A 24,198-nucleotide genomic window follows, 5' to 3' on the forward strand; every position below is an offset into this window, starting at 1 on the left:
TGCTTACTTTGTCTGATTGGGGCTGGAAGGCATCACTCTCTGAGCTTTGATAGTAAAAACGGTGCAGGTCTGCTGCAGTCCAAGGTGACCTCTGGAAGACCTTCCAGTGATGAAGCTTAAATGTTACGGGTAGAAAAATTCTGGCTGAGCAGAAACCTAAATATTCAGGAAGATGCAATCTATTCTGATTACTTTATTGTTCTGAAGAAGGGGTCATTGTAAGCCCCGAAACATGTAGATTTGTAATGCGTTTCGGGGTGTACAATCACACCTTCTTCTGACCATAAACAATAAAGAAAGCAGAAACTAAAATATTGCATCTTCCTGAATGTTTGATTACCAGTGCAGGCAAAAAATTTCTACCCATAACACTTAAAAGGGTTTCCGGGATTTTAATATTGATGACCTATCCTCAGGATAGGTCATCAATATCAGATTGTGGGGTCCGACGCCTGGCACCCCCGCTGATCAGCTGGTTGAAGGGAAGGCCGCGCTCTATGTGAGTGCAGCCTTCCCTTGTTTGTTTACCTGCTCGCCATCGACAGTGCAGCAGCGAGCAGGTGTAACTACAAGCTGTCCTAATCACTTCTATGGGACGGTTCTGTAGTATACACTTGTACAGGAACGAACCGTCCCATTGAAATGAATGGGACGGCTTGTAGTTACACCTGCTCGCTGCTGCAATGTTGATGGTGAGCAGGTAAATAATGAAGGGAAGGCAGCGGTCACACTGATTGCGACCTTCCCTTCAACCAGTTGATCGTCAGGGACCCCTCCTGATCTGATATGGATGACCTATCCTGCAGCACAGAGCTTATTACAGGGAAGATAGGCGATCGCTGGGGATTAGAGAAGTCGGGGAGGTTTTATTGTAGAAGGGGTTTTCTTATAGGGCATATAGCAGCTATAGCCAAAACCTACTATGTCATGCTCTTGAATAACACTGTATTCACGTAGATGCATTGGAGTAACTGTTGGAAAATGAACGCAATTATAAAATTAAAGAGGTATTCTGATCAGTAGCAATTAGCACCAACTATGAAATGCGAATGTTAGCTCTATTCAAACTGGGGACAGGGGTGCTCAGTGCTAGCGATTTTCGGTGGTCACAGAGGTCAAATATCCACCGATCTAACGTTTATTACTTTAAGTACCCTCACATAAATTCTGGGGCACATTTATTAAGACAGGTGTTTTAGACGCAGGTCTTAATAAAGCCCCTGTTCTGGCGGTGGTTCAGTCGATGTTAAGAAGAGGCGCCAGCCTTTCCACAACTTTGGCGCATCCAGTTCTAAATGTAAAACAGCTTCCTTGCTGTACAGGGGTACAGTCACAGTTAACGGCGCAATTAACCGCCATCTGCGCCTGATATATGCCTATTGCCTAATCTATTTCTATCCTTAAATATTCTAAAAAAGGATGTTTCCAGTCCTGCGTGTATACCAGCCCAAATAAAACTAGGCTGTAAATACATTTTAGATTTGTAAGTGTTTTCATTGAAATAAATACATTTTCCCATGTGTAAAAGAGAATCAACATAAATTTGTGTACAAAACAAACTGTATTTTGACACTATGACCACTAAAAAAAAACAAAAAAACAAATGGACATTAGCAACCAAAATGTATAAAATGAGGGGGACAAAAAAAAATCCTCTGCGTGCTGATGTTTTGGTGTTGGTCTCATGAAACTGAAAATAACATTTAACTTGTGTCTTCTGCAACTTTCAGCTTTTTTGGTGCTGGTTCTTCGGTTCCTTCTGGAGAACTTTTGTTGGCCTTTGTTGTGTCTCTAGCTACAGTGATACCATGGAGTATGTAACCTCCTCCACTGCTCATCACCAATTTCGGGTGGCTTCGGTCTGGCAGGACCTAAAATATATCGGTGGTATGGTCAGCAAAGGGTAACATTTGAAGAAATCAGATGTAAGACAGAAATAGCTAGAGATGGAAACGGTGGCGGCAGCTATTAACTTAGCTAAAACAACGTTACTGCGCATAAGCCCATAAGATCAATATGAAATAAGCTGAAGAGCACGAGGCAATTTTGGGCACTTAGGCCCGGTACCTCAATGAAGACATTGCAATGCATGACCACGCACACTTCAGCAAATATAAGTGATTCCTATTCAAGGGAGCTCGGTCACATTCTTCAATTCCCGTCTTATACATGTGGAGGAAATACAAGATCCTTTGATTTTATGCAATTGCGCAGTCAATAGCTTGCTACAAGAGCTTGGCAGCTGGTGACCGTTCTCCTACAGCGGCGGGATCGATGGAAAGTATTGCTGGCTTATTGGAAAACAAATTACCTGATAATGCCGTAGCCAGGTCTCCGAGAGCTTGAGGTTAATCACGCCACCTTTTTCTCTAAGTTTCGTATAACATTCAAGGAGAGGCTGGAAATAAAATGTAAATTAAAGAAAAATTACAAAGTGAGGTTACGTGCTGGTTTTATTTAAAGTTTGTCTTCACGGTAAACCAAATCTCTAATTGTCTGTCGCATCGGAAAAGCAATTTGCAGATGGCATGTTACAAGTTTTACTGAATCTTTTCCTGTAAAACTAGATCCGCTCCTCCTCCGCTTTCCATGCTTAGGAGTCAGTCCTGTGGGAGGTCCTAATCAGTGAATGGCTGCGGTGGTCAATCTGAGCATGGTCCGCTCGGGGGCCAGAAGCAATGGAGATGGAAGCCTATGTGCTGTAACAGAGGGGGTTCCCGATAAGATTCCCAGTCCTCACTATTTTATTGTGCGGTGGAGGGGATAACAACCCTTTCAATAACTGTTCTGCGCTGGGAAAGTATAAAACAAATCACGCTCACCATTCAACCGCTGTTCCTGTGCCAGCGCTTTACGGTCCCTGGCTGATCTCTGCTTCCTAGTTCCTTTAGAGATGCAAGAAATGACCACTCAGCCAATGACTGGTTGAGGTGGGTCCCATTGCTGCCAGTAATTGGCTGAGCAGTCATTTCTTTGGTGTCAAGAGGGACCAGGAAGCACGAACCAGAGGAGGACCGCGAAGCATCAGAATGGGAGCGGTTTAATTATTTTACACCATGCAGAGACTGTGTAGTGCTACTATTATATCCCCTTTGCTGACCCTGCCTAGTCTTCTCAGCAAAGCCAACAAGTGAGCTGCAGTTAACAAGAATGACAGCTTGTGTCAGCGATAGTCGCCAGCGTGAAACTTCGAATAGGGATCGACCGATATTGATTTTTTAGGGCCGATACCGATACCGATAATTTGTCAACTTTCAGGCCGATAGCCGATAATTTATACCGATATTCTGGGTATTTTTATTTTTGAGGAAAAAAAAAATTTCCTACACAAATCTGCTGAAAATTAATGTTTATTGTTAACGTGTATTATTATTTTATTTTTTTTGTAAATCTTTTTCATTTATACTTAATATTTTAGTTTTTTTTTTTTTTTACTAACTTTTAGCCCCCTTAGGGACTAGAACCCTTGTCCTATTCACCCTGATAGATCTCTATCAGGGTGAATAGGAGCTCACACTGTCCCTGCTGCTCTGTGCTTTGTGCACACAGCAGCATGGAGCTGACTATGGCAGCCAGGGCTTCAATAGCATCCTGGCTGCCATGGTAACCAATCGGAGCCCCAGGCTTACACTGCTGGGGCTCCGATCGGAGGAGCAGGGGAGAGGGGATCCTGTGGCCACTGCCACCAACGATTAATACTGGGTGGGGGGGCGCACTGCGCCACCAATGTTTTTACTATTGGGATGGGGGTGGGGGGCGCACTGCGCCACCAATGATTAATACTAGGGGGCTTGAGGGGGGGGGGGGCGCACTGCGCCACCAATGAAGATACCTCTCTCATTCACATACAGGAGGCGGGAGCTGGCTGCAGAGTCACATAGCTGGCTCCCGACCTCTATGAGCGGTAGCTGCGATCCACGGCACCTAAGGAGTTAACTACCGCGGACCGCAGCTGCCGTTCATAGAGGTCAGGAGCCGGCTATGTGATTCTGCAGCCAGCTCCCGCCTCCTGTATATGAATGAATGAAAGGCTTATCTTCATTGGTGGCGCAGCGGCCACAGCCCCTCCCCTCCTCTCGTCTCCTCTCCTGCCATTGGCGGCAGCGGCAGCAGCAGCAGCACAGGGGGAGGGAGACACTGCTTCCTTCTCCCCTGTGCTGCGGAGGGAACACAGAACGCGCTGAGAGCAGCGCGTTCTGTGTTCCCAATATGTTATCGGTATATCGGCAAAATAGATGCCGATACCGATAACGTTCAAAATCCTCAATATCGGCCGATAATATCGGTAAAACCGATAATCGGTCGATCCCTAACTTCGAATATTTCAAGATTTTTTGAATATTTATAATCATTTAAATTAGGCGTTTAATTTTTTACATGTCATTTTTTAAAGAAACATTCCCTTTAAATGGGTTGTCAATCCTTTTATATTGATGGCCTATCCTCGGGATAGGCAATCAATATCAGATCGGTAAAGGTCTGAACTCCCAGCACCATCGCTGGTCTGCACTAGCTCTGACGCAGGAACTACACAGTGGACAGAGCAGATTACGGCAAAGCTGCTGCTATTGAAGTGAATAGGCACAGTGCAGCAATTACAGGCGCTGTCCACAGCACAACAGAAATAGCTGAATAGTTCCATTACTAGGGCTACTCAAACAGCTGATCGGCAAGGGCGCAAAGTGTCGGACTCACGCTCATCAGATAATGGAGGCCTATCTTGTGGCTAGGCCCTCAATATAAAAGGAGCAGACAAACCGAAACATTGTACATTTTTCAAACCAGCACCTGGATCTGAATACTTTTGTAATTGCATGTAATTCAAAATTTCGTATAGTCACCGAGTGATGCAATAAAATTTATCTGTATAGCGCCACCTGCTGCTTGTTCTTTTCCTTATTTTCTTGTCCGTCTCACTGAGCTGGTTGAACATGCTCAGTTTAAGGCCTCTTTCACACTGGGACTGAACTGATGCATCCTGAACGGAATGCTCTCCATTCAGAATGCATTAGGATTAGTCCTCTTTCACACTGGCGTGTGCGCCCCGTTGCCATATTGCGGATCCGCAATACACGGGTGCCGTTCCGTGGGCATTCCGCATCACGGATGCGGACCCATTCACTTGAATGGGGCCGCAAATCCGGAGATGCGGAATGGTGCGGAACGGACCGGAACCCTACGGAAGCACTACGGAGGGCTTCCGTGGGGTTTCGTCCCGTACTTCCGGACATGTTCTATCTTTTTGCGGAACGGACGGATCGCGGACCCATTCAAGTGAATGGGTCCGCGATTCGCTGTCCCACGAACTTTGCTTGTGCATTGTGGCTCGCATTTTGCGGGTCGCAATACGGAAATGAGGCGCACACGCCAGTCAACTGCCACCAGCCATAAGTTCTGTTAGAAGCTGTGGCAGAAAGAATTCAGCAGAGCAATTGTATCTTTGGTTCCATGGGGCTGGTTCTAGCTTTGTTATAAAGATAGCCATTTTTTATTTTTACATCGATTAGGACATAACCCCTTTAAAGATTCTGACCAACTGCTGTCAAAAACACTGAAGGTACTCTATAAAAAATGTAAATGACTAAAAACCTCTGTAAAAAGTAAAACAAGTATTGTATTAACAAAGATCACATTGGAAGGAAACATACCTCTTTATATTGGCAGTAGACAACAAAAGGCCTCGAAGGAGAAAGAAATTCTAGCAATGTAAGTAGCAGAGGTGTAGGGTGGAATCGAGAGGCTATAATGAGCCTAGAATAGGAGAAGAGAAGAAAATGATCAAACATCATAGATGAATAAATATATAAAAAACACTGGCAACACTCAAAAAAAAGTCTCAGCCAATAAAACATTAGTCCCACAGACGGTGTTTGGATCTGCACATTTTAAAAGCTTTGTGCAGCGTTTTGCCCTCACAGCGAGTATTTAACGTCACACTTCGAGCCAATGTCCGTGATCAGCAGTATTGACCCTGTAGATTCATTTAACCCTGTAGATGCCTTGGCCAATTGTGATCACAGGATCTAAGCAGGGAAACCCCAGGAGCGCTGCGCTTCCCCGTGCCAGGATGGAGGGAGCCGTTTGGTTGCTGTGGCAGCCTCGGCTCTCTAAAGGATCCAAGGTCATCAATATCAGATCAGCGGGGGTGGGCCTCCCCCATTGATCAGCTGCATGAAAACAGCATGGCGCTCTGTGAGCGCTTAGGCCTCGTCCCATCGGTCACAGGGCCTTGGTGCAGCTCCGTCCCACTCAAGTGAATGGGGCTGAGCTGCAATACAAAGCACGGACACTATGAAGAGGAGGGAGCTGCAAGGAGGCCATGGTGTTCACCAGAGATCCAGGGAGCGCTGTGGCTTCCTCAAACAGCTGATGGGTGGGGGTCCGGGAGTCGGACCCCCACTGATCTCATATTGATGACCTATCCAGAGGATAAACTTGAAGTTGATTGAATCTTGCAAAAAAAAATACAATCGCTATATACAGCAGGAACATTCACATCTCGCTAGACCTATGAGTTTCCGACCCAGACGGGTCTTTAATCATAGGACCCAAGTGGGTCAGAAAAATGTAGGTATATGAATTGTTCCTGCTGGATACTACGGTTGCATGTTTTTAATCGATTCAATAAATTTTAAGTTTTAGCACAGGCCTCGAATTCCGGAGCCAACTCATCTGTGAAATGCATTTATGTAGCCGATTGGAGATGTCTATGATCCTGCTGCACCAGGAGGAGATGAGCTGATTTATCTTAGTATTGTTTCCAATATTTCTGCCTTTTTTGAGTCTTTAGTTGGCACCATTTCTGGCTAGTACACAATACATGGGAAATTGGCAGGGTGTCTTTGGCAATAAATGCATCTTAGGCTATTTTCACACTAGGTTACAATCATCCAGCAGGCTATTCCGGCAGAGGGACAGCCTGCCGGAGTTCATCGTATCCAGCATAGCCAGAAAGGGCTGAGGCACTGCCAGGCCTTATTGACTGTAATAGGACCCGGCGGCCTTCCTCTGCCGGAACAGCCCGCTGGATGGTTGTTGTAATTCTAGTGGAAAACTAGGTTTAGCTGAGGCAGTTGAAAGTGTTGTCTCTACATGGTCCCAGATGAGCAATCCAAGCACCCCACAGTTTCTCAAATTTCCTAAGATTGCCTCTTTTTAAATATACCTTCCATATAAATCATATTATTAGCAATATTAATTAACTCCGTCCCCCCGGGGGCCGTGGGTAGCAAACAATATATGGCAATGAGCTTCCTAGTTAAATACAGAATCTTAGCTAATGCCATTTTAGGTATGTCTTCAGTAGGAATATTCATTACGGAGCCTAAAAGCCCCACTTTTGGGAGCTTCAGTATCTGGACAGAGTAGACCTCTTCCAAAAGAGCGAAAACAGTGGACCATAGTTTTGGATGTAAGAGCCATAACTACCCTATCAAAGACCTTGAGAAGAAAGTCTGAGGGGTTGGCAGTCAGAGGTTGTCTAGGACTCCAACTCCTTGATAAAACTGACCTTTGGGTCTGCAATAGTTGGCATGATCAGATCTCTACAGTTATAGATTGTCTAGCTATGTTAAGCAAGTAGACGTTGATGTAATTTGATCCAAGTGCCTTCTGTTCCGAATCTATAAACTATGGATGCTGAATGATGAATAGCTTTTATGTGTGGTCTTCTGCTGAGCTTCCACCTCCTTTCTATAAATTAGATGGTGGATCTAACAATAGATGGTGGATTTAACAATAAAATGATTGAAAAGAACGCATGGGTCATCTTAGAGGTCACAAAACCGCACACACTTACCCATCAGCATTTCTGTCTTGTAACAGCTTTGCCGCTTCTGACTCCCTCTTTCTCCTCTCATCTTGTTTACGCTTCTTTTCTATGGCCTGGAGAGAAATAAGAAGCCGTCAGGATTTCTGCATAGAGCGCCAAGCCAATTATACGTTCAGATCAGGAACATTTTACACAAACTGAGAGGCTAAATCCATATCCTCATAAATGCCAGAGAAAACGCCTACCTACACTTTCAGATGACTTTCCAGAATTAGCTGCCCATGTGCGTGTAAAGTACATGAGAAAAAACACTAGTTCTGGCCATTATTATGAAGGGTATCTTGTATTTTTAGCAGTTTTTCCCCTTCTACGGTCTCCACCTACGGGGGGGGGGGGGTTCCAAGACTATCTGATTGGTGCGGATCTGACAACCAGGACCCCTGGCGATCAGTTGTTTGAGAAGGCAGCGTTGGGTGCAGTAGTGCGGTGGCCTTCTCGCGGCTTTCCCTAGGCCGAGTGACATCACGTTAATCGGTCACATGGCTTATGCGCAGCTCAGCCCCACAGAAGTGAATGGGGCTGAGCTGTGATACCAAGCACAGCCGCTATACAATGCACTGACAGCTACATGGGCCATAGACACAAAGAACAGGAGGGACCCCATGGATTTAGGAGATTTTTCTAGGCATGCTGTGTGACCTGTGATATCACCTATTGTGAATGGTGGATCCGATGTTCTCTATATTCAGAGAGGTGTCACTTGTCAATGTAATTCTACCTGTGCTGATAATGGCTACTGAAAAGTTACCTGTACAGAACAGGAAATTATGATCTATTGCAGGGTTGAAAAAAAAAATTAAATTAAATATAGACAAGTGACATGAAAAATTTTAAAACTCAAAAGAATTAAAAAAATAAAAATAAAAATAAATGTTTAAACCCGATCGAAACAACAGGTCATTTTCTGATGATGCATTCCCTTTAAGCAGAGAGCAGCTGTAAAGAGAGTCTCCTTCTGCGGAGGACTGGGTGCGACGGTGGAGTACATGGCTGCTCACTGATATGAATAGGTGCCATGTAGTATTACACCTCCTCTACACTGAAAATGTGTGCCTGACTACAACTTTAACCTGGTCCCAACTTTCGTATATTTACTGAGGATGTTGGCTCTTCCCTTTTAACCCCTCAAATACTGTGGTCAAATATGGAGTGGTGATTAAATGCCCTTACCCTCCCCACAAATCAATATCAAAGTAATTGGATATGAGAATAAAGAATACACCGTACTGAAAGCAATACGCCTGCTGGGATTACTTTGATATTGATTGCCCCTTCCCGTGCAGAGCAACGGACGGATTGTGAGCTGTCTAAACTTGGGCAATTTCTAACCCTCCCCACAACAGTATTGTGGGAGGCGTTTGGTGGCAATGGCAGCCAGGACAATTCTGCACAAGACTCCCAGGCCTGCCATAGTTATGCTTGTCTTAAGCCTTGCACTGTATGGAGTTTTTGGTATAAGCAATCTAACAATCACATGTTCAAACTCTCTAGGGGTGCTAAAAAAAAGTTTAAAAAAATATATTTAAAAAAATGAATCACTATAATTGTAGTGACCACCAGAATAAAGTTAAAGGGTTTTTCCAAGAGTAGAATATTGATGACCTGTCCTCAGGATAGATCATCAAAATGATAAAAAGTCTTCCACTCCCGGCTCCTAAGTGATCAAGTGAATGGGCCTGGGCTACAGTACCAAATCACAGCTGCTATAAAATGTATGGTGGTGCGTTTCACAAAAAAACCCAAAAAACTGTTATCACTCAGTTCAGACATTTTTGGACGCTGCGGTACCAATTATTTTAATTTTTTTTATATATTCTTATGCGTAAAATAGGGAAATGTAGGTGATTTACATTTTTCATATTTGAGGTTTTTTTAATTTCGTAATTTTTTTTATTATTTTTTTACACTTTTTACATTGTACTCTAGGGTTCCCATTACACATTTTAACATGCGATCCTTCGATCGCTTGTACCATAGACTTCAATAGCATACTATCACAGTCTATGGGATTTTTACTGGCTGCCTGTCAAGCCTTGCCACAGGCACAGCTTGAAAGGTCTGGGAGGTCCCATAGCTGCCATAATAACTGCCACATGGGCTTTAATGGCAGGACAGACGGAGCCAACTCCCTCTGTCTAACCACATTAGCTGTCATGGTCGCTATTGGATTTGGCACCTGATGGGTTAACAAACAGGATTAGAGTTATCACCTATCCTGGGTCATTGTGGCCAGGTGTCAGCTATATTACACAGCCTGTACTCTGTAGTAAAGAGCTGTAAGCACCTTGTGTACTACTGTACAGGACCCATGTTTCAGTGTCTCCATAATCTGTTGTTTCTCAAATTACACGCGTCTCTGATATTCCTACTTCTGTACAAGCTCTTAAGTCTTCTATACTTGCTGGAGAATAGGGAAGTCAAGTAAGGTGCCAGAGAGGGCAAAGTAAGCAGGCAAAAGGATTGTTTGAATTTAAGGCTTGCTTCTCTGTTCTGACGTTACATGCAGAGGTCTCAGAAATGACTGGGGAGAACTGAATATACATGTGCACAGGGTGCGAGATGCCACAATGTGGGCCATGCAGAAGAACCAGATGTGCATGTGCAGCCACCATAGACTGAGAGCAGGTTGTAGTTCCTGGGAAGCTTTAGGATACAGGCCAATATAAGATATGAGGGATTTTTTTAAACTACAGATTGTTGACACTAAAATGCAAAAACTGTTGACCCATGGGCTATTATATCACATTACTGTAGCTGAAGTACCCCTTTAATGATGGTGTGCTCTAAACTTACTATGTGGACCAGTTATGCTTCCATAGAGGGAAGGAGGAAAAATTCTGGATTTATTTTAATGTAGAAGAACAGTAGAGTATGTATTGGGGGACATAAGTGGAGCATACAATGTAAAGAATATGCCAGTAAGGAGGTCTCACAGCACATCATGTCAACTACAACTGGTGCACTACATCCTCACAAGTACTTGTAATAACATTCTAGGAAAGGTAGGGGAACTACTTAAGGAGATAAGATGTGTATGGAGAAAATAATATACAAAGAGGTAAACCGAAAAAGAACCATCTCACTCCATACACAGTTGGTCTCCACAAGGAGAGCCAATAACTTCTGTAAGCTGTACCCAGGCCATCAGAATCCTACTCCATAATAATGAAGGTCAAGCACACCAATATATATGGATATATGGCTTGGCTATTTTCACTTGTCATGTCCCAAGGTTTTTTTTAAATGGCAAGCATTACATGATAGGAAGCCCTTTCCAATTGGTAGCACCATGAGATGATTCTCTTTTTTTGGGAGATACCTATTTGCATGTAATGCTATTGGAAGTAAACTTGTGAACCTGATACTTACAAATTGTTCCTTGTCGAGATTCCGACTTCCTTTGTGGTTTGCTGAGACATTTCCACAACTTTTCAACCCTTCTTCATTTTCTGGTCGACTAGTTTCCATACTTTCTTCAGATTCTTCAGCTATACAGTCCCCAACAACATCTCGAGAAGCTTCTTGTTTTTCACAGTCTGACCTGCTGCTTTCTTCATCAGTCTTTTCTGCATTCTCCTCAGCAGGAATAACCTGACAAGAGTAATGCCCAGTTCCAGAGATCAAAGCATCAAGTTTGATGAGAGGAAACTCATACAGTGTTTCGTAGAAAGACTTCGGAAACCCAAAGCAGTCTGTTGCGGCTCTGACAGGTCCACCACCTGAGTACATCTGAACTACAGATCCATATCCTTAGAGGAAAAAAAAAAAAAACGAAATCAGCCAAGGGATAATAAAAAATAAACTGTAGACAATTAGAAGACATTTGTTCACCCTAGTCTGTCACTAGGAAAGGCCAACAGGCTACCATAAATGGCAACCTATAAACTGCGGGAGTTTGTGGTAGCAATGTACAGGAAAACCTTATTATACAAGACCTTTCCATTGCTAAATTGAGATTGATAACATTACATTAGTGGGGCAGCTCTTCTAGAATATTTTCTGCACAGTATGTTTGAGGGGAGCCTACACTTTAATCACCAGGATACAGTAAATGTGCCGTGTAGATCACATTTACTGTATCCCAGACATAGAAACATAGAATGTGTCAGCAGATAAGAACCATTTGGCCCATCTAGTCTGCCCAATACACTGACTACTATGAATAGCCCTTGGCCCTATCTTATATGAAGGATGGCCTTATGCCTATCCCATGCATGCTTAAACTCCTTCACTGTATTTGCAGCTACCACTTCTGCAGGAAGGCTATTCCATGCATCCACTACTCTCTCAGTAAAGTAATACTTCCTGATATTACTTTTAAACCTTTGCCCCTCTAATTTAAAACTATGTCCTCTTGTAGCAGTTTTTCTTCTTTTAAATATTCTCTCCTCTTTTACCTTGTTGATTCCCTTTATGTATTTAAAAGTTTCTATCATATCCCCTCTGTCTCGTCTTTCTTACATGTTAAGGTGCTTGAATCTTTCCTGGTAAGTTTTATCCTGCAATCCATGTACTAGTTTAGTAGCTCTTCTCTGAATTCTCTCCAAAGTATCAATATCCTTCTGGAGATATGGTCTCTAGTACTGCGCACAATACTCCAAATTAGGTCTCACTAGTGCTCTGTAGAGCGGCATGAGCACCTCCCTCTTTCTACTGGTAATGCCTCTCCCTATACACCCAAGCATTCTGCTAGCATTTCCTGCTGCTCTATGACATTGTCTGCCTACCTTTAAGTCTTCTGAAATAATGTTAGGACATTGATATATCGATCTTTGTTTCCCCAGAAAAAGATCTTTATTCTGATATGCAAATGAGCTGAAAAGAGCCCAAGTGGCAATACCCTTGGGCACTGGAGCCCAGACACTGCCATTAGAATCGAGGCCTGCTCCTCCCATATTCACTTCACCTCCCTCCGCTCCAGATGTCAGAAACTCGGTGGTTGAAATCTCTCAAAGGCGTATATCATCCATCTATCTTGGCCTGCGCCTTATGTTCCCTTCACCACAGTTGATGACACCAATGCCCACAGAAGGCCGCAGATGGCGCAGACACAAACAGACAGCTGATATGCGCCAGCGTGAGATTTCAAGCGATGGGATGTCATGAGCGGAGGGCGGTGAAGAGAAGATAAGGGGGGAGGAGCAGGCCTAGATTCTAATGGGAGTGGCTGGGCTCCGATGCCCAAGCCATGACAGCTTTTTTTTTGGCTCATTTGCATATCAGAATAAAGATCTTTTTTGGGGGGAACAAAGATCGATAGATCAATAAAAAGGTATGTCTAGGATACAGTAAATGTAATCTACAGGACACTAGGAGCGATCTGGGATACAGTAAGTGTGGTCTACAGGGTAATAGGAGTGGTTTATAATGGAGTAGACGCCCTTTAAATCCATTCCTACCTGAATACTGCTTTGTTTAAAATCCTTCCTATATACAGTCCTGATCAAAAGTTTAAGACCACTTGAAAAATGGCAAAAAATAATATTTTACATTGTTGGATCTTAACAAGGTTCAAAGTAGAGCTTCAACATGCAACAAGAAGAAATGAGAGTGAGACCAAACATTTTTTGAGCATTCAATTAATTGAAAATAATGATTAAACTGAAACAGGTTGTTTTTCAGCTGATCCAAATTTTAGGACCTCATGCCTTTAAAAGGCCAAATCTGTGCAAAGATGTGGATTCATTGTCTATTTCTGTCAGGTAGTCACACGCTGTGATGGCAAAGGCAAAAAAACTCCCTTTTTGAACGTGGTTGGGTTGTTGAACTGCATGAGCAGCGTCTCTCACAGCGCGCCATCACTGCTGAGGTGGGACGCAGTAAGACAGTTATTTGGAATTTATTAAATGATCCTGAGGGTTATGGAACAAAAAAGTCAAGTGGAAGACCCAAAAAAATTTCATCAGCACTGAGCCGGAGGATCCAATTGGCTGTCCGTCAAGACACTGGACGATCCTCGACCCAAATTAAGGCCCTTACTGGTGCTGACTGCAGCCCCATAACCATCAGACGGCATCTGAGACTGAAGGGCTTCAAAAACAAAAAACATCTTCAAAGACCTCGTCTCCTTGAACGCCACAAAACTGCTCGTTTGGACTTTGCAAGAGAGCACCAAACATGGGACATTTAAAGGTGGAAGAAAGTTTTAGTCTCTGGTGAGAATTTTTTTTACATTGATGGTCCTGATGGTTTCCAACGTTACTGGCATGACAAGCACCTGAGATGTTTTCTACGCGCCACAGTGGAGGGGGCGTCATAAGGGTCTGGGGTGCTTTTTCCTTCTGTGGAACAATGGAGCTTCAGGAAGTGCAGGGGCGTCAAACGGCCGCTGGTTATGTCCAGATGTTGCAGAGAGCATTCCTCATGACTGAGGGCCCTCGTCTGTGTGGCAACGACTGGGTTTTTTAACAGGACAATGCTACAGTACACAATGCCTGCAGGACAAGGGACTTCTTCCAGGAGAATAACATCACTCTTTTGGCCCATCCTGCGTGTTCCCCTGATCTAAATCCAATTGAGAACCTTTGGGGATAGATGGCAAGGGAAGTTTACAAAAATGAACAACAGTTTCAGACAGTAGATGGCCTTCGTGCAGCCGTCTTCACCACTTGGAGAAATGTGCCCACTCACCTCATGGAAACGCTTGCATAAAGCATGCCGAAACAAATTTTGGAAGTGAAACAATAACGGCGGAGCTACTCATTACTGAGTTCATGTTTGGAAGTTGGATTTCTGTTTTGGGGGGGGGTTTAGTTTTTTTTTGGAGGTGTGGTCCTAAAACTTTTGATCAGCTGAAAAACAGCCTGTTTCAGTTTATTCGTTGTTTTCATTAAATTGAATGCTCAAAAAATGTTTTGTCTCACTCCCATTTCTTCTTGTTGCATGTTGAAGCTCTACTTGGAACCTTGTTAAGATCCAGCCATGCTAAATATGATTTTTTGCCATTTTTCAAGTGGTCTTAAACTTTTGATCAGGACTGTACAAGAAAACCTATTCAGCTAAAATTATCCGTATTGGTTATGTCATTGAAACTATATATGGCTTTTGGACACAAGCATTTCAACACCATTAGCAAATCTCAAAGCTAGACAAATTCCAGAAGCTACCGTACTTAGAGAAAAAAAAATACTGATGTAGTCTACTGGATTCCAGAAGCATTTCACATTTCTTAAATATTAAAGAGCTGGTAATAAAAAAAACTTAAGAATGATATACAAGGAAGGGATACTCAGCTCACCAATCCCAACCACTCCTGTTCAGATGCTTCTCTAGGTTCCACTGGTCTCTATATTCTGGTCTGTCTCAACACACAGGAAATTACAGCAAATCTCTTGGTTTTTTATGCCATTCTGGACACCTATGGCTAAAATAATTTTTGAATCAATCCGTCTTTGTTAAAAATTTCCTACAGTTATTTTTCTAGACATTTCAGCTTCAGTGCATTTGCAAGCTCTCTGCTACACACTGAATCAGTTAGAGAACTGCTCTGTTGGCTCAATCTGTAGCCCTCATCTCTGAACTCCAGACAGCCCATAAACACAAAATTAAGCAAAATTTTATCAAATGGAAAATAATTTAGCGATATTGAGTACTTTTAGTCAAGGCAAACTACAGACAAGGAGTAGAGAGCCTGCTATTCTGTAGATGCACTGAAACTGAAAACTGTAGAAGAAAAAGTTGAAAATGTTTAATAAAGACCAATTGAACAAATAATTTTTAGCCCAAAATGAGTAGAAGGCATTAATAAAACAATGCAGATGTAGATTTTACTCTGTTGCATCTTTCAGGAGGATCTTTGTTTTTTATATACCTTTGCTATGACTGACAATCTAGGATATATCAATTCATGTTAATGCTGGCTAAAAGGAATTTCACTGTATAATAAACACACATTGACAAAAAGTATTGAAATGGAAATATGTGGAGAATGTCACTATTCCATTTCAAATAGTCCCCGCATTATAATCTAACAAGTCTGAGGAAAGGCATAATGGTTATAAGCAGTCAGAATATATTTTGTTTAGGAGAAAAGATGGTAATTTTTGTTCCTTAGAAAAAGAGAAGAATCACTAGGTCATATTCATGAAATTCAATTTCTACAACATTCCCGCATGCTAGAATATTGGCATCTCAATGGGATTGTCCTGCCGATAACATTTTCTGCTGGTCTCTGGTTCCTCCCTCTCACCATGGAGTAAATGCCTGCTCAGCCACTCACTAGCTGAGGTAGGTCACTGCCCAGGCATTCATACTGTAAAGCTGGGGTGCTAAACGCCTATTTTTTTTCTTTAGAAAAGAGAAACCTGTACCAACGAAATGCAGTGCAGCATGTTATAGAGCAGGAGAAGCTGAGCAGATTGATATAGTTTTGTGGGAAAAGATTCTATAAAATGTATACACTTAAAGGGAACCTGTCACCTGGAAAAGACAATTTACACTAATCACAGTACCTTAAAGTATCTCTCATAGTGTGCCCAAAGATGTATTCATATCTTCTTTCTGCGTTGTGCTGTCTCATAAAATCGACTTATAAAACTGTGTTTGGCACCTTTTTGAAGTCGTGCTGAAGTCACGGGGGCAGCGGCCACCTTGACTCAACCGTCGGATAAGCCCGCCCCTATGCCGCTCCTCCGCATATTGATGGACATTTTTCCCTGTAGTCGTGACCGCTCTTCTCGCGTGTGCGCGTCCTGCCGCAGCGCGATCCCGGCTACGGCTCACTCCCTGGCATCTGCATGTTCACTGCGCCTGCGCTGCAGTGCAAGCAGACAGTGATCGCGCTCACGCCGCAGGGGAGAAGCGATGGGCGCGAGCGTGCTGTATAGGGACGGCGCAGGCGCAGTGAACAAGAAGATGCCAGGGAGGGAGCCGTAGCCGGGATCATGCTGTTGCAGGATACGCACGACGCATGCGCGAGAAGAGCGCGGTCACGGCTACAGGGAAAAATGTCCATCAGTATGCGGAGGAGCGGCATAGGGGTGGGCTTATCCGACGGTTGAGTCAAGGAGGCCGCTGCCCCCGTGACTTCAGCACGACTTCAAAAAGGTGCCAAACACAGTTTTATAGGTCGATTTTATGAGACAGCACAACGCAGAAAGAAGATATGAATACATCTTTGGGCACACTATGAGAGATACTTTAAGGTACTGTGATTAGTGTAAATTGTCTTTTCCAGGTGACAGGTTCCCTTTAAGTATCTGCTCTTTCTGAGCTCAGTTGTACACAGGGCTGACTGATCAGTGACTGACAGCTATTTATGTATAAATACTTATACAGGGAATGCTATCAATCACTTGATGAGCCCCACGTAAAATCAGTGGCTAACTATGTATGTATACACTGGGACTGCTATCAATTACTGATAACACCTCCCCCGTGTACAACTGAGCTCAGAAAGGGCTGCAATATAAAAGCATAAATTACAAGATTTCTTGAATCTTTTCCCATAAAACTATACATCAATCTGCTCAGCTCTATAACATGCTGCTTGCAGATGGCATGTCATTTCATGGCGACAGATTCTCTTTAGAAAACTGATAAGTTGCTTGGGAGACTACTTCATTAGGGATTTGCTATGGCTCATTATATGTTGTGTAAACACAGTGTACATATAATTGGCATGCTGTGTACCTGTGATATTGATTGATGTGCTAACTGTACATTTTATGGACCCTGGTTTGATAGACTGATGAGAATTATTAGTTTCATGGCTGTCAGCTACGGAATGAGGCAACAACATCATTTTAGGCCCCAACACAGCCTGACGCTAAGGTGAACCTGATAGGAGGAGTAGAAATAAGTTAATAAAGTTCTGCTCTGGTGCCAAGAGGCAGAGTATAAATGGCCTGCATGTGGCCTGTGAAATGTGTTAAAGGGGTTGTCTCATCTGATAGGATACTCTACGAATGTCAAATAGGTGCGGGTCCCAGAGGTGAGGATCTCAGAAAACTGGACCCCCGCAGTGAGCACAGAATGTGTGGCTACCCTCCATTCATTTCTACAGAACTGCTGGAAATAGTCAAGGGCTGGCTCGGCTATCTCCGGCAGTCCCATAGAAATTAATGGAGCAGTGCCTGTGCTTGTAAGGGAGTTTGCTCGGCTTTTTTTGGAACTACCATAGAAATGAATGGAGAGTACACTGAGCATTGTGCCCTCCTTCACTTTTGGGGGCCCGTTCTGGACAAAAGTGTGGGCATCAGAGGTGGGACACACACCTAACTCTCTTTGCTGGCATATTCTAGCAATATGCCATCAAAGTCCCACATGAGACAACCACTTTAAGCCTCAGCCTGTCCAGCAGAAGAGTGCCTGTAAATGGAGACCAATGTTGGCTTGTTGGACAGGTGTCACTGCCAGCTCTCTGAGAAGACGTTCTTCTGTACCTCTTGCATGATGTTCTTTGTTTTGGTTTCACTTTCTCATCTCCTTTCCTTCTCCCAGCTGTCACCTATTTACACTAATTGCCTCCCTTTATATTCCCTCCCATACTGCCTCACTTTGCGGTTTATACTACTTCCTGGATTGAAGTGTTCACTGCTGGAGACCTCTGTTACTGCTTGTTTAGATAAGTCCTTTCATGTATTGTGTTTCCTTGCTGGCTTGATTCTAGGTGACCCTGACTCCCTCCGTATTAAGTGCAGGGAGCCGGTGGTCGTGTTCCCTCACTATTATAGGGTTTTCAGGTGTCACACAGTCTAGGTACGAGGGCATGCAATCGTCTACCTCTGAGACCCTTGTATGTGCTTAGCAGTCAGGGTGAGCTCTTAGGGTTTTATAGGGGTCACCTTTATGCTCCTTAGTTTGGGATCAAGCCAGTCGGATGTTTATCCATAACTTCCAGCTATCTGCAATATCATCCATGACAACAGGGCAGCGGGGTGAATCCTTGGTGGCTTGTCCATGGCCTAGAAGATGGTGGGCTGGAGTCCTGTGAAGACATCTCATACCACTTTACAGGACTGATCAAAAGTGTTCTAAAGAACACTATGGACAGAACACATACAGTGGGCTCTACCTAGTTCTGGTCCTCAGGTGCTGCTCACAGCCAAAATTCAGGTTTTATTTTCTTCAGGTTTTATTTTCTAACCTCAATTTGTTATCAGCAAAGACATCTACTTTTTGTCTGCAATGCCTTCCAACGAGGTCCATTGTCTAGACTTAGACCAGGGAAGGTGCTGAATTCCCTGAGCTGGTACAACTTGGGCTTGTAAGGTGGTGTAGTTGACATGCTTTATTGCCCCTGTATTCAAACATGCACATACTAAGTATGTTGTAATGGTACTGGTGCCATTTTTACATTCATTAAATAAAAATTTAAGAAGAAAGGAAGTTTTATGACTAGGTAACCACCACAGTCCAAGTATGTGCTGGTGTTTGCACGCTTAGCCATTTGCAGCTTCATGTAGATACTGGCAGGGAAAGCTGTGGAAACTGCCCCCTACTTTAGTGTGGTTCTGCGACTGTAGCTGGAGGGTTAAATGGGTTTGTACAGGAGTCTGCTGCTAATGGGGAATGGCTAATCAAAATGTAATCCGTTTCCTATTGTGTCCCACACCTCTGCAGCACCATTCACATTAGCTTTGTCTCCAGGCTGTATAGGAATACCTAAGTGCATCTGTTCTGAAATGAAGTCACAGGGAATCCCTTTTCAACGACATGATTACCATTGTTGCATGAACTTGGTGCTTCCTGGGACCAGAGATGAACAATGCATGGAAAGAATGCATTTTAAGGCTGGGTTAACTAGTGACTGAAAATCCAGAGGAAAAAAATCAGCTGCAGTTTTTGTTGCGCTTCTGTAGCAAAAACCGCAACAAAGCCACATGTATTATATGAGTTTTCTCATCCATCTTATTGGGGGACACAGTCCTTGACCATGGGTATAGCTGTTGCCGCTACGAGGCGGCCACTAAGCACACAAAGTGTAAGCTCCTCCCTCTTCAGCTATATCCCTTCCTGCAGGGACCAAGCTAATCAGTTTTAGCTTAGTGTCCGTAGGAGGCAGACCTTCCTGCGTTGCAGGTCTGCTAGTTACTAATTTTGTCTTTTTTTTTCCTTCTAGCGGGAAGCTTCAGGCAGTCTTTTAAACAGCCTGCACTCCCAACCAGGAGACGGGAGACCAGGGGGTCATCCAAACCCCCTGCTCGTTCCTGCTCTCCGGAAAAAAAGGAGGACCAGAGGTTCCTGTAAAAACCTTCCGGTGCAGCGTTCTCACACCGAAGGTGGTGATCCGGCTGGAGCCAGGGGGGCAGACAATTTCGGACAGGTGAGTAGGAGCAGTGCTTCCCTCCAGTAACCCCTTCAGTACCACATCCAGTGCCCCTCTCAGGGACCCCCTCCAGTATCCGCTCCTCCCCACGTGTGGACTTGGGCAGCAATCTCCTTTAAAGGACGCTGCTGCAGCAAGGGGGTGGCTGCCTTCTTTGTACACGTCGCCGGGCTGACGGCGTCCTCTGGAGTGCACCAGGAGAGGAGGGGGCGGAGTTTACTCCCCTGAGCGCCGCTTACGGGTCGGCACATTGGTTCTGGGGCAGCCGGTGCCGTTGTTAATGGAGGCCCCGGCTTCTGTGCGGCATATTCATGCAGGGTCCCAACCATGGCTTATTGTCCCTGGCCAGAATCTGAGACAGCCGGGGATGCCGGCGTGGTTCTGGCGAGAGTAGGGGGCGTGGCCTGAGGGGATGGACGGGCGCTTTAGCTGGCAGCATTTTCGGGGCGGGGAGAAAGCAAGCCCCCACATTAGCGGCAGAGCAGTGGGAGAGTGGGGTCCGCCCACTTCCGGATTTTTAAAGCTCCTGGTGGGAAAGGAGGGTCTGACTGGCGTTTGGAGGGACACAGGCTGGGTAAGTGTTGTTTGTCCCTTCTTGTAGGGCCTAACCTTCCCATTTGCCTCATTGGGGTGACATTATGTCTGAACCCAGGCCCCTGGTGCCGAAGCAGGCGGTCCCTTTGATGCGTCATTTTGCCTGCACATCATGTCGCGCAAAATTTTCATTCCCTCAGTCAGACTTCCTCAGCTTTGCGTGTGCTGCGTCGCCATCAAGTGGCTTGGCCCCGGACCCATTGCTTCCCGCTGCCCAACCTACGGAAGCACCGGAATGGGTGCGTTCCCTGTCTAGGGTGGTACAGGATGTCTCCAATACCAAAAAAGCTATTGTTGATATATTGGGGCGTTTGTTGGCAAGGCAGTCCTCTGACCGGTCCGACTCGGGGGATCATGGGGCTCGTGCCCATCCCACGAAAAGGGCCAGAACTTCCTCCCCAAAAGGGGTTCTGTGTCTCCCGTGTCTTCTGCCTCTCCTCCTCCTGCTAGAGAGTCTCACTCCGACATGTCCTCAGTTGAAGAGGCATGTTTCGAGGAGCGAGGGTCAGATGAGGATATTGTCTGACTGGAGGGTCAGTCACCCAAACTATCCTCCATGGTGGACAATTTATAGCAGTTATTGAGACATTGCAGGTTGAGGATCCGGCTCCGTCATCTGCCAGTGCGGGTGTTTCCTTTAGGAAGTCCTGCCATTTGCACAATTGTTTCCCCAGCCACCAGGAGTTTGATTCCTCTCTCTCCAAAGAGTGAAATTTCCCTGATAAAACATTTCATGTTGCCAAAACGCTTGAACATCCTTTTCCGGAGGATTTCACTAAGAAATGGTCGGCTCCACCTATAGTGGACCCGCCAGTTTCCTGCTTGGCTAAACATACTACCTTGCCAATGGAGGATGGGACTTCTTTTTCTGATATCAAAGATAAGAAGCTGGAAGCGTTTTCAAAATCTGCTTTTGAAGCAGTGGGCACAGCGCTGCAGCCGGTGTTTGCCTCTACATGGGTGAGCAAGGCTATGGGAAAGTGGGCAAGTAATTTACGCCAAGGTCTCGATTCAGGAGTCCCCTCGGGGGAACTTGCAGATGTGGCCCTGCAACCCTTGCATGCCAGTGCATATATTTGTGAAGCATCTTTGGACGCGGCCAGTTTTATGGCTCGCTCGTCAGCCCTGTTGCTGGCTATTCGCTGTATCCTATGGCTCTCATGCTGGGCGGCAGATAATGCTTCAAAAGCGGACCCTAACGGCCCTCCCCTTTACCGGCGGCAGACTTTTGGGTAAGTGCCTGGATGAGATCATTTTGGGCGCTACAGGTGGTAAGAGCACCGATTTACCACAGAACAGGGGGCGGTCTAATAAGTCAAAAAATAGGAAGACTTTTTTTTGTCCCTTTCAGAGTTTTTCCGGCCCCAAGGGAGCTTCCGAAAAGTCGGCCTCAGTCCAGAAGTGCTTCATTTAAGCCTGGCATTCCCGTCAACAGGGCTCCAAGCCCTTTAACCCTAAGGCCTCTTTCACACGGGCGTCACAGATTTGGACCGGATGGGATGCGGGTGCGTCGCGGGAAAATGCACGATTTTTCCACGCCAGTGCAAAGCATTTTAATGCGTTTTGCATGCGCGGGAAAAAAATCGGCATGTTTGGTACCCAGACCCGAACCCGGACTTCTTCACAGAAGTTCGGGTTAGGTGTTGTGTAGATTTTATTATTTTCCCTTATGACATGGTTATAAGGGAAAATAATAGCATTCTTAATATAGAATGCTTAGTAAGATAGTGATGGAGGGGTTACATTTTTTTTTTTTTTTAACTTACCTTAATCCAGTTGTTCTCGCAGCCCGGCTTCTCTTCTGTCTTCTTTTTTGAGGAAAAGGACCTTTGGTGAAGTCACTGCGCTCATCACATGATCTATCACCAAGTTAAATTATTTATTTATTTTTTTAACCCCCATTTTACTTAGCATTCTGTATTAAGAATGCTATTAACCCTGTTAAACGGGAAAATAATAATGATCGGGTCCCCATCCCGATCGTCTCCTAGCAACCATGCATGAAAATTGCACCGCATCCGCACTTGCTTGCGGATGCTTGCGATTTTCACGCAGCCCCATCCACGTCTATGGGGCCTGCGTTGTGTGAAAAACGCACAAAATAGAGCATGCTGCGATTTTCACGCAACGCACAAGTGATGCGTGAAAATCACCGCTCATGTGCAGAGCCCCATAGAAATGAATGGTTACGGATTCAGTGCGGGTGCAATGCGTTCACCTCACGCATTGCACCCGCGTGGAAATCTCGCCCGTGTGAAAGAGGCCTAAGAGCACTGCTGCATGACGTGCGGGTCCCGGCACTCTCCGCTCGGGTGGGCGGCCAGCTTCATGTGTTTTGGCATGTTTGGCTGGCTCACGTCTCAGATGCGTGGGTGAGGGAGGTCACTGCAGAGGGCTACAAGCTGGACTTCAAGTCCTCCCCTCTGTCCCGTTTTTTATTTTCGGTCGTCTCCTACGGCCTCTCCCGCAGCTTCTTTTTTTCTGGGAGGGACACAGGCAAGTTTTTCTGGGAGGGACACAGGCAAGTACCAGCTTGGGAGACTGGTTGGGAATCATTGGTTGCAATTACTTCTATCCGTAGAGTGACGGAACTTGCGGCTCTGTCATGTCGGTCGCCCTTCCTGATCCTCCATCAGGATAAGGTGGTCCTTCTTACCGAAGGTGGTGTCAACATTCCATCTAAATGAGGAGATTATTCTTCCTTCATTTTGTCCGGACCCGACTCATCCTCGAGAACAGTCGCTCTATACTCTGGATCTGGTGCGTGCAGTGCGTATCTATCTGTCCCAGACGGCATCTTTCATGCAGACGGATTCCCTGTCCGTGATTCCAGAGGGGCCGAGACGAGGGCTGGCAGCGTCAAAGACTTCCATTTCCAGATGGATTTGTTTGGCTATTGTAGAAGCGCACCGCGTTAAGGACTGGGTCCCCGCCCTTCCGGGTGACTGCTCATTCAGCTCGGGCAGTAGGGGCCTCTTGGGCGGTGCATCACGGGGCTTCTGCCCTTCAGGTGTGCAAGGCGGCGACCTGGTCGTCTTTGCCTACTTTTTCCAAGTTTTACAGAGTGCACACCTTTGCATCTTATGACGCTTCTTTGGGGCGTAGAGTTTTGCAGACAGCGGTTCTCTGATTGGCAGGGGGGTTTAAGTTAAGCCCACCCCCAGGGACTGCTCTGGAACGTCCCATAGTCAAGGCCTGTGCCCCCTAATAAGACTGATGAGAAAACTAGATTTTTGTACTCACTGTATAATTTGTTTCTCTTCCGCTCATTGGGGGACACAGCTCCCACCCAGTATTTTGCTTATGGGCCTTTTCAGGCCTGTGTGGTTCTGGGTTTGCACATAATGTGATTTTCTTACGTCTGGCTTCTCCTACTGCTTTTGCACTAAACTGATTAGCTTGGTCCCTGCAGGAAGGGATATAGCTGAAGAGGGAGGAGCTTACAGTTTGTGTGCTTAGTGTCCGCCTCCTAGCGGCAACAGCTATACCCATGGTCAAGGCCTGT

The 24,198-nt window shown here is 45.1% G+C and overlaps 1 protein-coding gene across 1 annotated transcript in view; it reads right to left on the reverse strand.

The window, feature by feature from the left end:
* Window positions 1-1,542: 1,542 nt before the first annotated feature.
* The window catches only part of TRMT6 (tRNA methyltransferase 6), a 50,223-nt gene continuing 27,567 nt past the window's right edge, over window positions 1,543-24,198 (reverse strand). The window contains exons 7-11 of the mRNA XM_040429773.1: window positions 11,201-11,580; window positions 7,799-7,884; window positions 5,649-5,751; window positions 2,312-2,398; window positions 1,543-1,871 (exon numbers count right to left, since the gene is read on the reverse strand). Coding sequence (XP_040285707.1) covers window positions 1,704-1,871; window positions 2,312-2,398; window positions 5,649-5,751; window positions 7,799-7,884; window positions 11,201-11,580 — 824 coding nt within the window. The 3' untranslated portion in view covers window positions 1,543-1,703. The remainder of the gene's footprint in view (window positions 1,872-2,311; window positions 2,399-5,648; window positions 5,752-7,798; window positions 7,885-11,200; window positions 11,581-24,198) is intronic.

The sequence above is a fragment of the Bufo bufo genome, chromosome 4 (genome assembly GCF_905171765.1).
Source record: "Bufo bufo chromosome 4, aBufBuf1.1, whole genome shotgun sequence".
NCBI classification, from domain to species: Eukaryota; Metazoa; Chordata; class Amphibia; order Anura; family Bufonidae; genus Bufo; species Bufo bufo.